The 14,321-nt window shown below is 37.4% G+C and overlaps 1 protein-coding gene across 4 annotated transcripts; it reads left to right on the top strand.

Annotated features, from left to right (window-relative positions):
• The first annotated feature begins 1,906 nt into the window (after nucleotides 1-1,906).
• On the top strand, nucleotides 1,907-13,543 carry YIPF5 (Yip1 domain family member 5). 4 transcript variants are annotated; one of them, XM_036895033.2, is made up of 6 exons: nucleotides 1,907-2,058; nucleotides 2,582-2,701; nucleotides 8,467-8,639; nucleotides 9,453-9,598; nucleotides 11,355-11,536; nucleotides 12,902-13,543. In XM_036895033.2, exons 2-6 carry the CDS (start codon nucleotides 2,592-2,594, stop codon nucleotides 12,969-12,971), a joined length of 681 nt encoding a protein of 226 aa, XP_036750928.1. In that variant the 5' UTR covers nucleotides 1,907-2,058; nucleotides 2,582-2,591; the 3' UTR covers nucleotides 12,972-13,543. The 4 variants fall into 4 exon arrangements, with proteins under 4 accessions (XP_036750928.1, XP_036750907.1, XP_036750918.1 ...); XM_036895012.2 differs by having other exon boundaries at nucleotides 12,575-13,543; XM_036895023.2 differs by lacking the exon at nucleotides 1,907-2,058 and adding an exon at nucleotides 2,074-2,282 and having other exon boundaries at nucleotides 12,575-13,543.
• Nucleotides 13,544-14,321: the final 778 nt, after the last annotated feature.

The raw sequence follows: 14,321 nt of genomic DNA, 5'->3' as shown, positions 1-14,321 counted from the left end.
CGATTGTTGCTAACTAGAAACTCAGATTCACTGGTAATGTGGCATAAAGTGAGTACGGCCATATAATTTATGAACCATACTGGGATAGTTTTGAGAGTAAAGGGGACAATATTAATAATTATGCTGGGAAAAAAAAACAGGCATAAAGTGGGACAGTGAAGCTGTCTCCAGCAAATCAGAAAAAAAACAACCATTCTACCTAGCATTGTACAGATGATACCTAAATCAGTACATTCTAAAATGATTCATAAAAGATGGTAATAGTTAATCGTGCAATTTCAGAGATTTTCTGAAAAAGCAGAAAACCTCAAAGGGTAGTTACCTGTCTTCTAGTAGACACTCCTTGTTTTTTTGGTTTGTTGTTATACACTTTTGCTGTGGCTATTTTTGTTGGGAGGGGAGTGTCTTTTTTTTATACGTTTTTAATTTTTCCTTGTTCGTTTCATTTTGGTTGTGTGTGTTTGTGTGTTAAAAGTTTAAAAGTTTTAACCGGTCAAGTTTTATTAGTCCTTTGGAAACTGGTCCCAGAGCGATGGCCTGGCCTCTTTTGTGAAGACGATGGGATTTGGTCCCAGCATATAATGCAAGGGCTCATGGTATAAAAGTGAATGCTATAAACCCTGAAGACTGTTAGGCTCACTGGTTCACACGACGGCATGTGGAGGGTCGTCAGGACTCCTCCATTCTGACAAAGTGGTTTCACAGCAGCAGAAGCAATCTTTTTAAAAATGAGACAACCTGATTAGGCCACTGATCGGTTCATTACCCTCAGTGGTTGCCCTTTACTTTTAGAACCAACACCAGAATCCCACAAGCCACTATTTCATGGCCCTCGCCTGCAGCTGCAGCCTCAGTTCCTATGCGGCTCCCCTCACTTGCTGCTCCAGCCACCTGGCTGCACTGAGACCAGCGCTCTCCAAACTCTGACGATGCCCAAGGGACGTTTTGCAATGTGTGGAGACATTTTTAGTTGTCACAAAGTTAGCGGAAGTGAGGTGACGGGTAGCTACTGGCATCTCATTAGCAGAGGTCAGGGATGCTGTAAACACCCTGCAAAGCCCAGGGCAGCACACACCCCCTCCCCAGCAAGAATCATCTGGGCCAAAACGTTCATGGTGCAGAAGCTGAAAAACTCTGATTTACACCTTTCTTCCCCCCATGTTTTTCCTAATCCCAGGCCTTACAGTCTGTTTTCCCGTCTCAGATCGTCACGCTCTCTTCCTCTCCTTTTCCCCTTCTCTTCCTTTAACCCCTTTTCTCTTTTAACGCCTATTCACCCTTTTGATTATCACCTTCTTACAGTGCTTTTCCAGGTTCTTCTTCCCACACGAACAGTACACTCTTTTAAAGAATCGCAGAGCACTTAAAACTATCAGTAACCATTTTACATATATCTGCATGTGCTTGACCACTCCCTCCCCCACCAACTCCAGTATCCCCAAGCAGCTGTCATGCAACGTTGCCTTTAATATTAAGTGAACACTTAACAGCCTCCCCTATAAAAGGAGAGCAATAGGGTAACCATCACATTTGGTTGTAAGGACTAAATAACACGCACAAACTGTAAGTACTAAAGTGTACTGTGCCTGAATCACAGTAGGTCCAGAGAGACCGTGGTTCTGTAGTTTGCGTAAGGATAGCGGCTGTCTGTTCCGCGGCAGCTCTGTCAGGGCTTCCGCACCGCCCACCGCGCACCGCCCACCGCGCACCTCCCACCGCGCACCGAGGTCTCTCCCAGGTAACTACCAATTGCGGAGCCTGCGCCTTTCCGCCTGCATTGCATACCAGGCAGCCGGAAGTATTTCCCCTCTTCCCATTGGCCCGCTACTCGTTGGTCAATAGTGCGCATGCTCAATATGAGGTTTCCCCTACCCCGCCCCAGGTTTCCAAGCGTAGAGAACAAAATCTGCCAACGCGCCTGCGCGAGAAGGCGTGCCCCGGAAACAGTTCTTTGGCCTTGTGACACGTAGCAACGGGGCTGGTTCAGGGTCTTGAGCCCAGTTGGCAGGGTTTTGGGGGCTGCTGGAACCGCTACTGCCTCCGCCGCCTCCACGTTTGGTGAGTGTCCCAGGCCCTCACCTGTGCACCGCGGCTTGCCGCCGCCTGTTCGACGCCGCGCCCTGGCATTTTCGCTCAGACCCTCGCTCCTACTCAGACCCTGGCTGTGACTCGGTCCCGGCACCGCAGGCGCGGCCCTCCGGGAGCCTGCGCCCTCCTCGCAGGCCCAGGCCCTATTTTGCAGGGATGCAGCCGTGTTGTCACTTGTAAAACCCTGTCCTGAGGTGAGGAATCCTATTTGTTGTTGGTACTTCAGACTCCCACCTCCCGCCACCGTGCCCCTAACCCAGGACTGATGCATCAGGTCCTTGAAGTGGAGGTGTCTTCCCGGGCCCTGACTTGGAAACTGGACATTTCCTTAGCAACGCCCCCCTCCCCTCCCCGCCCAACAAATGCTGCTTCCCAGAATTCTAGAAGAAATATTTGCTGCCTTCTGGGCGTTATTTGATTAGGCAGGCTATCAGGAAGGAACTCAGTAGAACTTTGGGTATAAGCAGTTTTTGCCATATCTCTTCTGTTGCAGATCATTTGCAATGTCAGGCTTTGAAAACTTAAACACGGATTTCTACCAGACAAGTTACAGCATCGATGATCAAACACAGCCGTCCTATGATTATGGAGGAAGCGGAGGACCCTATAGCAAGTAACTTTTCAACTTTGACAATTTGTTTAGGCAAGATTGCAGTAAAAGCCTGTACCCAGAATGTTTAGTTCTGCCTGAAACTGACTTATGAATATGTCCTCTATCACGAATGTGACTTTAAATAATCTTCCTCTGGAGAGATGTGTGACAGTCATTTGGGTTTGAAGGGATTGCCGTATTTAGAGTTTGGTATCTTCTGCAAAACACGCAGGTGTGCCATGTTCCCTAGTAACAGTATTTCTACGTTATTTAAGAATATGGATGGGAGTTTCAGGTACTGTTTACTACAAGACCAGTTAAAAATAAGATCTTTTTGATAAACTATTTAGTAGTTAAATCAGTCCAACTTTAAGATTTTGTCGGTGTTAATTGAAAGTGCTTAGTGTACTTTGCCACACAAAATATTTTAAACATGTATCAAGGGTCAAGGTATAATAAAATGCTAATTCCTACTGCTTCATCAAGAGTATCTATAAATAAACTGGTTTACCCCACCCCACAAGTGTGTAGCAATGGAGACTGCAGTGACTACTGGACCGATTTGATGCCATTGTAGTATATTTAACAGTGTAAGCTCCCTATTGTGAATAATCAGGTGGTTTTCACCTAGCAGTTGATGATCATTTTTATTCCTCCTCATTTCCAAAATCTTGTGGTCAGTATGTGTAAGTTGCCAGTTGTAGGTGGAAGAGGGGGACTCAAAACCTTTCAGCTGTGAAATGTTAAAAATAAATAAATAATTGATCTTTTTACAGTCCCTGGTGTTTGTGGCAAAAATGCATTAACTAAAGGCTTTCTTAAAGATAATCTTATCACCTCCTATCCAGTGAAGGAGTTTCCTATACCAGGGTTACTTAACCTTTTTTAGATGGTACAGGACCCCTTTGAGAATCTTGTGAAAACTGTGGGTCTGTTTCTGAGAAGTAGATGCATGCACTCAAATACCCCCATAAATGTGCATGTAACTTAAGACAGTTCATGTGTCATCTGATGTTCATTTATCAACTCTGGGTTAAAAACTTCATAAGGACTATCCCAGGATGAGAGCAGGGGAAAGTTGTGTATCCAGTCAGGCAGAGAGAAATGTGTAGTACTAGGAACATGTTTGAATTAATAAATCTGAATGAAAGTGCACAAGAATTTAAAAAACAAAGCACAAATCAAATCCAGCCCTACAGTATGGTCTGTTTAGGATAGGCTATACTTTTTATGACCTATAGATCCCTTGAATCCTTTTTCCTCCCTAAAACTTAACACACTGAACAATGGGAGTGAGCAGGTGAAAAAAATACTCTCTATGAATCACTTTTTTCCTTTCTGTTAAATTCTCAATTACATGCCATTGAGGATTAATCTCTTTTGATCATTTAATTGGACAGGATTGGAAAAATCATGTAGAGAAATTTCTATTCATTTGTTTACCTAAATATGATTTTTTTGTGATTGTTCTGTGTATGTGAGAACATGTGAATGTAAGATTGGCTGGAGCGTGGCCACAGGACTTTGGAAAACCTGTCTCTGTATGCGGGCCTGTTTAGCCATGTGATCTTTGGGCTTGGTGGAATTACCCCATTTAGACTGCAACCTCCTAGGTTTACCTACCTCTGCCTTTCTTCCCCATCCTGTCCACATTTGCATCACTTAAAAGTGTGACTTACCTTTTCATTCCACTTGCCAGTGTCTCATTTCAGTTTCCACAGGGCAGTTGTTTAGATATTCTGTTGCTAACTATTCTCACAGTTCCATTCCAACCAAATCATGTTCCAGTAAACATTGCTTCAGTACTAGTGAAGAAGTTTTATTCCAGGTGCTTATATAACTGCAACTGCCTGTTAACGAGTGTGAGTTTATAGATGCTGCATGGGTACTTTACAAGTATCATTCATACATTCATATAAGAAAATGAAAAACAAAGAGTTAAAAAGGCCCTTTGATCTTAATCTGTTTAGTTCTATAGATGTCATATTAGACAGATCCTACATTGTATTGTAGTTATGTCTGTGAAATTTATAGTAATATCAATTACATATTTTTTAAAAGTATTGAAAGGTAGTATTTTTTTCATCCTTGATGTAACTGATAATACTTTTATGGAAATCTGGGGTTTTTCATGAACTTAAGTAGCTGACCCACTACGTTAAAGCGCTTTTTCTTTATTGTTGGTGTTGAGTGCTTAGGAGGGTGTTAGTTTAGTTATCTGCTGCTTTTCTTGTCAAAAAATTGTTGGTTTAGTCTGTAATGGTCCTGTTTACCATACTGTTTTAGTTTAACACCAGCAGGAACAAGTGAGGAACTTTTCTGAACAGGTCCTGTCAGAAAGGAAAACAGCACAATTCCATGGTGGTTTCTTTCTCACCTTGCATCTCAAAGAAGGAGTGATGGTGCCCCCTTTGATGCTGTCATTTGCTTGTGCCTTACGTGAAATTTATGGGTCTGTATCAGTGGTTCTGAAGTGTAGACTGCAGATCCCAGAGGGTCCTTGAGACCTTTTAGAGATTCTTTAAGGTCAAAACTATTTTCACACCAAGACATTATATGCATTTGTTAGGTGTGTTGACATTTGCAGTGATGTTGCAAAAACAGTGATTGGTAAAACTGTGATATTGGAGTATGCATCGAGACAATGACATCAAATTGGTCCAGTAGTCACTGTAGTCTTCATCGCCACACACTTGTTGGTGGGGGGGAAACCAGTTTATTTAAGGATACTCTTGATAAAGCAGTAAGAATTATCATTTTATTATACCTTGACCCTTGAGTAGGTACATGTTTAAAATATTTTGTATGACAAAATGGAAAACAGTCATAAAGCACTTCTCTCTGAAGTACAGTGATTGTCTGTAGGACAAGCCCCTGTGCAATTGAGTCACAAGCTGAATCAACCACTTTTTAATGGAAACCACTTTTTTCCTGAAAAGAACAACTGACAAACTATGGTTATTCAGATGAGTATTTGGCAGATATTTTTCATAAAGGAAGTGAACTTTCATTCACTGTCAGTATGTGTAGTCAGTGATCAAATTTGAGTTTTTCAGGCAAAAATGATGATTTTGGAAAGCTTGTATCCATCACCATGAACTTGTTTCCCAGCAGTTAACTATTTTTCTGGTATCAGAAGTGGTATCAACATAAGATTTTAAAATTATTTTTATTTGATGTATTTTTATATTAAATGTGTCGATATTGGGGACATCTGCATAACTCATGCTAGTGTTTTCTAAATGGCCAGTGCACCATGTTACAAGATCATACGTGAGTAAAGGAAGGATCCATTCAACATGCAAGACCTATCAATGTAAACTAATGTAACAGAGACTAAAGGTTCATATTATTGTTTCAATTTCCACATTGCAACTTAAGTTTAAAAAACTACCACTTTTCTTTGAGTTTTGACATAGTATCAAAAAGAATACTCACGATAATCTGAAAGCACTTATAAAATACTCTGTTTTCCAGCTGCGTGTCTGCAACACTAGATTTTTTTCAGGTACTTCAATGAAAACAATATATCACAACAAATTGGATGCAGACACAGGTTTAAGAATTTTTAGCTGTATTCTGTTAAGCCAGGCTTAAATGAGATTGTTGAAAATTAATACAGAGCAGCTTTTCTCAGTAATTTTTTGTAAACATTTATGTTAACATGTAATAGATTTATTGTTACTTTAAATGAATTAACAAGTAAATATTTCTGTTTTAATTTCTGATATGGTTAAGTATTGATAGATATAACCCACATAAATAAAAACATCTTTGGGTTTCTCAATAATAAATTTTAAGAGTAAAGGGGGCCTAAGACCAAGGAGTTTTGAGAATCACTGCTTTGTACCATTCTTTTTCATTTTTCTACTGCATACACATTCATATTCTCTTTCTGTGTGTGTGTGTGTGTGTGTGTGTGTGTGTGAAAAAGAATAAAATACAATCTGTTACAGAGTGTATATATACAGATTGTATATATACATATAACAGATTGTAGAAACCTCCATTTGGAGTTTCTCTAGCTGTTTCATAAACTGAAAGGTAGACTTATATTATACATCTCAACCAAGATCAATACAATAGCATACTTTACCAAATCAGAAATGTGAATTCTTGTCCGGGTTCAACCAGCTAGCCCTGTGGGTTGTGTGTGTATGTGTCACTAAATAGAAATCAATGTATTTGCATACTGAAATGACTAGGGCAATACATATATAGAAAAAATATATAGCTGATTCTGTAAGTTAGGATTTGGGATGATTTTTATTGTAATTATTAAGAGATGGCCGCTCATGTCAAAAACTAGTTTTGAATCTTTGTATCACTATGGGCAAGTCATTTTAACCTATTATCAGTTTCTACATCTTTATAATGATTAGGAAGGGTGATAAAATCAACTTCCTGGAGTTATAGTGAGGGTAATACAAGATAATTCACTTAAATATTACAACTGCTTTATGTAGTAACATTCAAAAAGATTATTATTTATGTTTTTGGAAATTTTCAGTAGTTAATACATACCTCTATGTTACATATAACATGTTTTAGAACTAATTAATTTCAATAAATAATAAATGTACACCTTTTTAAATGTACAAAGGTATAAAAGTTTATAATGTGAAAATTAAGTCTTCTGGTTTCCCATTCCAGGCCTCTTTACCTATATAATCATATATATATAAAACATTTGTGTGTGTGTACAGTATGTGTGTATATATATATACACACATACTGTATACACAGGTATATTCTAAAAAGCACAGTCATGATGGGTATATCTGGTATATAGTGTTATGAACATTGGTTTCTTCCCCACTGAATATTATCATTCCTTATCAGTACACGTTAAACTGCCTCATTCCTTTTAGCAGGTGTGTAGTAATCTTGCCCTATCACAGTGTTTATATTGATAGCTACTTACATTGTTTTGTTTTCTACCTTTTGCTATTAAAATTATGATGCAGTGAATTCTATATTATTATAGAAATAATATATGATTTTTTGCCAGAAAAATAAATGATTTTTTTTTTAAGCATGGATTGAACTAGTGTCATAAGTCTTGAGAATCCCATTAGACTGTCTAAAGGGCTATGTGTAGTTGAAAATTTGCTGTTGCTTTGATTTGCTTTTAATCAAGATGTTCAATTAATTTAAAAATTATATTCTAAAATCTCAAGTAATATAAATGGATGTCATTAGATTTTTAAGTTTATCAAAAGGGAACTATAAAATTTTAAAACATAATTTAGACTAAAGGACCTCTAAGGTTTCTCGGCTGCATTTTTAAAAAATCTTACTTTTAAAATAATTATTTTACTTCTGTGTTTCCTACTATGTAATTAGATTAGTTCCATTGATAAGTCATATTTTTTCCAGAACATTGTGAAACAGGAATTTAAAGAATTATTTCAGTATCCTTCTGTTCCCTATTGTTTTCATCACTAAAATAGTCATAGTAAGGTCTCTCCCTCTGAAATGGAGGATTTACTATAGCACATATCAAATGAGATAGCAGGTGCACAACTTCTTTGAAACATTAAAAGCGCTATTCAAATGTGATATTCAGAAAGCTTTCACAAAAAAGAAGCTTGATTTTCCACTCTGTGGTTTGAAATTGAGGGCTATTCTTAAAGAGATTTACTACTTGCAAACAATAGCATACTACAGAGAGTAAAGAAGATACCCTAGAAATCGCACAACCAAAATTCTCTCTCTAGCTGTCAGAGATATCAGCTTTTGGGGTTGACATAACTCTTGAGGAATATAACTTACCTGATTTACAGACATTATGCTGGGTACAACTACTCGCAGCAAGGCCGATTCGTCCCTCCAGACATGATGCAGCCACAACAGCCATACACGGGGCAGATTTTCCAGCCAACGCAGGCACACACTCCAGCAACACCTCAGCCCATCTACGGAAACAACTTTGAGGATGAGCCACCTTTATTAGAAGGTAGGATTAGTTACAACACTGAGAGTACTCTGTACTATCCAGCTGGTCAGTGAAAATACATCTTAGTTTGGGAAGTTATCCTTTTCTTTAAAAGAATAATGTTGTAGAGAGTAATTTTCTATTCATTGATCTATTTTGAACAGAGTATATATAAAACCAGTTTGAGCTAGAGGGGACCAGATTTTTAATAGATCTTTATAAAGTGTGTCAGTATATGAGCATTCAACTTTTCTTCAGATTATTGATTAAATTCTGCCAGTGGAAGAAATGAAATAGCATGGTATTGATTATTCTACATGGAAATAAGCTGGCAAAAATAGTAACATCACTGAAAAGTATGGTGGTTTTCAAATAGTATTCCAAAACACCCATAAAGTAGTAGTGCAGAACATTTTGGGGGAGATCAGGTACCATATGAAAGTCTAATGAAAGCTATGAATACTCTCTTAAAAAAAATGCAATATGCATAGAGGCATAGTTTTGTATACAGTTTCATGGGCATGCATGTATTCCTGAAGCCCCAGGTAAGAACCCCTTACTGTTAATCCTGTGTTCTCGGCTGTGCAGTCAGAACTGAGAGTCTCTGTTTCATCCTATCCATACCCTTTTCCAACACCAAACCAGAAATTGGGTATTTGTGGAATAAACAATACACAGTGAAGATGGGGATTGAGGACCAGAATAATAACTGGTATTGTTAGAACCTCTTTTGATGCTGTATCTTTCATTCTGTCTCCTGTTCCAGTGTAGATTCTGGTAAACTAAAGGTATATACCAAATCTTAGTTGACTTCCTTATTTTCTTTTCCTTTAGAATTAGGTATCAATTTTGACCACATCTGGCAAAAAACACTAACAGTGTTACATCCATTAAAAGTAGCAGATGGCAGCATCATGAATGAGACTGATTTGGCAGGACCGATGGTTTTTTGCCTTGCCTTTGGAGCCACATTGTTACTGGTAAGATTTTAGTTTCAACTCTCAGTGTGAGATTAAAAGACAATTTTTAAATGTTCCGCCAAGAGCCATTTTTGAGACTGTTTATATATCAAGTCTTTGATGTGTTTTGAATAGTGTTGAGTTGCTTGAATTTATGTTCAAGCACTATTCATCCCTTCTCCACTGATAATATATATAGTATATTCAGAAATCATTTCTTGTTCCAAGAAACGGTTCAGTTATTAGGGAAAAAGACAAAAAAATAAATAATGTGTGGCTTCAGCCCCTCATTAAAGTTCTTTTCAGAGAACAACAAAAAAAGTTAGCTCATTTTTTTTTTTTAATGATAGCATTTTAAACTTAAAAAAAAAATCTACAGTCCTTGGGTGGTGTTTTATGTCAGTGGTGCTGGTGGTTACTTGCATATATATTATTTTAACTTTAAATGAGTTGGAACATTAATAGACAGTAGGTTTTAGTCCCTATCTCCTACTTCCTTAAGAATGTGGAAACATACAGAAAATGAAATGTTTTAAAGATAAGTAATACTTGTTTTATTTTATCTTATGTCTCTGAATTAGAAAAGATAAATTATGTGATGAATAGTAAATGGGATTTTTAGACAGAAAGCTGGGCATCAGCTCAGTTCTCCCACTCTGTACTTGAGCAGGTCATTTAATCCATCAGCTCCTTCTGATAGAGAATCCTACTTCCCACCTAACAAGATTGTTCGGAGGTTAAGCAAGACAGGTTACATGAGAACACTGTACCAGCATGTGGTTTTATTATTATTGCATAAGTGTACTCATCAATAAATGCAGCCTTTACAAACTTCTACACTCTCAATTAAGTATTTACAAATACTGAGTCTCACAAAAATCCCAAGGACTTTTCCACTTAACATAATCTGTAAGGCATTCTTGTAGTTGAGTTTTATATGTCAAAAATCTGACAAACCAGAAACTTCTGAAGACTGTTCTGTGGCCTTTTGATGACTTTAATGATAGTGCGACATGAATACAAGGTTTGTCGCCATAGCTTGACTCAGAGTACTCTAATTCCAGTTTAGCTAACCTTTACTGCCTTAAGACTGTCCAATGATGCCTTTTACAATAGCACGATTGTTACGTTTTTTTATTTGTTTTGTCAGAGGACTGTGTAAGTCGACCAGCAATTTGGATGAAAGAAAATACATCTTCCATTATATTTCTCTTGCCCAGTTGTTTTACCAGTTTTCTCCCCTCCTTGGCTTCCTGCTTATCTCTTAGCACCTCTAATGCCCATATAAAGTGAATGATGAGATTATTTCTGCTGTTAAAAAGATCATGGCTACATCTGCCAATGAGAGTAAATTGCTTCAGGGCAGTTCAGCGGGATTTGGGCTTTCAAGTGATATTAGATATTAATTATTAGCTATTACCCAAACATCTGAATGGCTTTCCATCTTATCTCTGTAGTTGATTTACTTAAAATTGGCTGTATTTCTCTTTAGAAGTCTACTGCTTTAGGTGATTATACCCTGATTTTGTACCTTTATTTGTTGATTTCTATGCCAAGCTGAAATGCTAATTAAAAGTGAAAAACCAGATGTGAATACTTTAAACTTCTTAAGATGTAAAAGCCAGTCTGCTCATTTTACCTCTCTGCCTAAAGAATAGATACCTCTGTAGATTTTGATACTCACAAATTGGAATATCTTCTGTATGTACATTTAGGTGAAATAGGCCAGAACAACTTATTTTTGCCCTTTAACCCGTAATCTTTTCTTTACCCATAGGCTGGCAAAATCCAGTTTGGGTATGTATATGGGATCAGTGCAATCGGATGCCTGGGAATGTTCTGTTTATTAAACTTAATGAGTATGACAGGTGTCTCATTTGGCTGTGTGGCAAGTGTCCTTGGATACTGTCTTCTTCCCATGATCCTACTTTCCAGCTTCGCAGTGATATTTTCTTTGCAGTAAGTACTGATTTTTATTTTATGGGTTGATTGCCCAATTCTGTGTGGTAGGATTTACTTCCCCATCAGTTTGAGATAAATTACTGATGGAGCAAACATTAGATAGTGCCTCTTAAGAGTGAGGGCTGTGCTCCATGCTTTTCAGTGATGAACAAATGAATTGAGAATAAGTTTTAAAATCATTTATACCATCTCTGCTTTTACCAATGGTAAAGAATTTCATTAGTTTTGTGTTTACATGGAACAGTGGTGATTACTAACTTAAATATTGCATGGAAAATGTCAAGGTGTTAAAATTGTACTTCCCCTCTTACATTTTTTAGACTATATCGGATTTCTTGAATATGTTGGGCATATGCTAAGTGAATGAGTAATAAACCCTTATTCTCTATTTGGCAGCTTTTTAATTGAAAATGAAACATATTCTTTTTATGGCAAGAGGCTGTTACTAGCCTATGATGTCCTCAGATGTAAGCAGCTTTAAATATGTGTAATTTTTAGATAATATTTTAGGCAGGTTTAAAAGAAAGGTGTAAATCAACGCTTATAAAGTCTCTGCTCCTGGCCAGTGTGCAGATGTTCTCTCAACAGTTCAAGCTCCTCCTGGAGGCTAGTGCGAGACATGACCAGTGATCGGGCTGTGTTACACTTTGTCACAGCTGTGGGGGGCGGGGTGTTTGTGGTGTCTTCGGGGCTACAAGTCAGGGATGATGCTGGACATCCTGACAGTGCACAGCACAGCCCCCACAGCTAAAGTGCATCCAGCCTGAATGTCGGTAGTGCCAAGGCTGAGAAACCCTGTGCTTTTAAAACGTAGTTGTAAATAGCTGTGTATCACATGAAATTAGCGATTGTTACTGAATACCCTGGGAGGTACATTTTAGCATTTGAAAAAAAATCTTGAAGTATTTCTACAGATGTCCACATGCAGATTTAAAATGCTTTCTTTAGAATTGGTTATTGTAGTATTCTTACATAACTAATCTCATCTATTTCCTTTCCCCCCTCCCTTCCCCTCTTTTTCCTTGTCTGTTACAGAGGAATGGCAGGAATCATTCTCACTGCTGGAATTATTGGATGGTGTAGTTTTTCTGCTTCCAAAATTTTTATTTCTGCATTAGCCATGGAAGGACAGCAACTTCTAGTAGCATATCCTTGTGCTTTGTTATATGGAGTCTTTGCCCTAATTTCTGTTTTCTGAAATGCATTTATCTGGGACGTGGACATCACTGGGTCAAATACACAAAAAGGACTTCGGACTCTTAAAATGGACCAGCCAACTGCTGCAGTGAAACTCTCGTGCAGATCTAATGTTTGACTATTGGAGCAGTCAAAGTAAACATGTATCTTTGTTCATTTTTATAGAACTCCTGAGTGCTATATTGGATTTACCTGCAGTATGACTAGCTTCAAGTGTTTGTGCTTATACAAATGAGAAGTGCTTTCCTTTCCTGTCCTGCAGCCTTTGAAATACAAGTTTTTTCCTTGCAAATTATATTATGATTTTTTGATAGACTTTTTATCAACTGTGGAAAACTAACCACAGAGCTGATAACTCTATCTTAAAAACAACCCAGTCATAGTAAAGAAAACTCAAGACTTATTGAAGAAATGTTTTTCTAAGGAATTAGGAAAGAAAAATTGACTGTATTCTCAACTTGAAGCAAAAAGGGACCCCAATGTAGTGTTTTATGAATTTGCACTTCAAAAATTTGACAGTCCTTTAAATTATCTCATGGGAGTTTTACTAAGTTTCAGTGATAAGAAGTTCAGTCTACCTTATCGTAGACGTGAAATGTGAACACCTGTTTAGGTAATAGCATTGACTGCATGATGGTGACCTAGAATGGCCACATTAATGCTCATAGTTGGAGCTCCATGTTTCCCAGGAAAAAGAAAATCACTAACCTTTTTGAGAAAAATATTTAAAATATCACAATTTCAGTACTGCAGTTATCAATGTAAAGTGCATTTGATGCTTACAGTAATTAAAAATTTCCCAATTAATTTGAACTGTGTTGTTGAACTTACTTTTGCTATTCTTGGTGTCTTATTTTCTTTAACTAGGGTATACTTTTGATTTGTATTCCCAGTTTAACCTAAGCTTTAAGAGTAGAAGTTATCTAATATAGGATCAGAAAAAAGATTAAATGAAAAGCAGTTTACTTTGAATTACAACATTGTTTCCTTGTATTAAATTTGTTGGTTAATATTGTTAGGCCTCTTGTCAGAGAATCTGTAAGAAATACTGTGTCTTATATATTAATCATTGGCTTTTTCTGGATTCTGGACAAAGCTCAGTTACAGTTACTATAAAGGTACCAAATAGAAAGGAGAATGTTGTTGCTTTTTTAAAGAGGACACTTCCAGACTAAATGAAAAGAAATGCCACATCGACATGCTAATGATCTTCTTTAGAGCTAGTTTTCAAATATAAAGGGTTAAGATAATAAATCATATTTCTTATAAGAAGATCATGATTTCTAATCTCTGGAATCACATAAATATGTTTTTCTTCTTAATGCATGATTTGCGGGAATGTACTTACTAGTAATTAGTTTTGGGCTGGGTTTTCAAACTTACCAATTGTTTTAGAACAATTTTTTATGGTAATCCTTGGATAGTATCTTTTCTTGCCTTTTTCAATTCATTCTATAAATACACATGATTCTTGCTAAGGCAAAGGTAATGAGTGCCTTCTATTAATACCCTTTTCTTCCCAATGAACAGGGTGGGTGCTTTGGGAAATAAGTTCTCCCACTATTGGTTAGACTTAAGACCATTA

Source organism: Manis pentadactyla, chromosome 13 (genome assembly GCF_030020395.1).
Source record: "Manis pentadactyla isolate mManPen7 chromosome 13, mManPen7.hap1, whole genome shotgun sequence".
In the NCBI taxonomy this organism is placed as follows: domain Eukaryota; kingdom Metazoa; phylum Chordata; class Mammalia; order Pholidota; family Manidae; genus Manis; species Manis pentadactyla.
The sequence above is the reverse complement of the archived record's forward strand: the minus strand, read 5'-3'. Positions and strand labels throughout refer to the sequence as shown.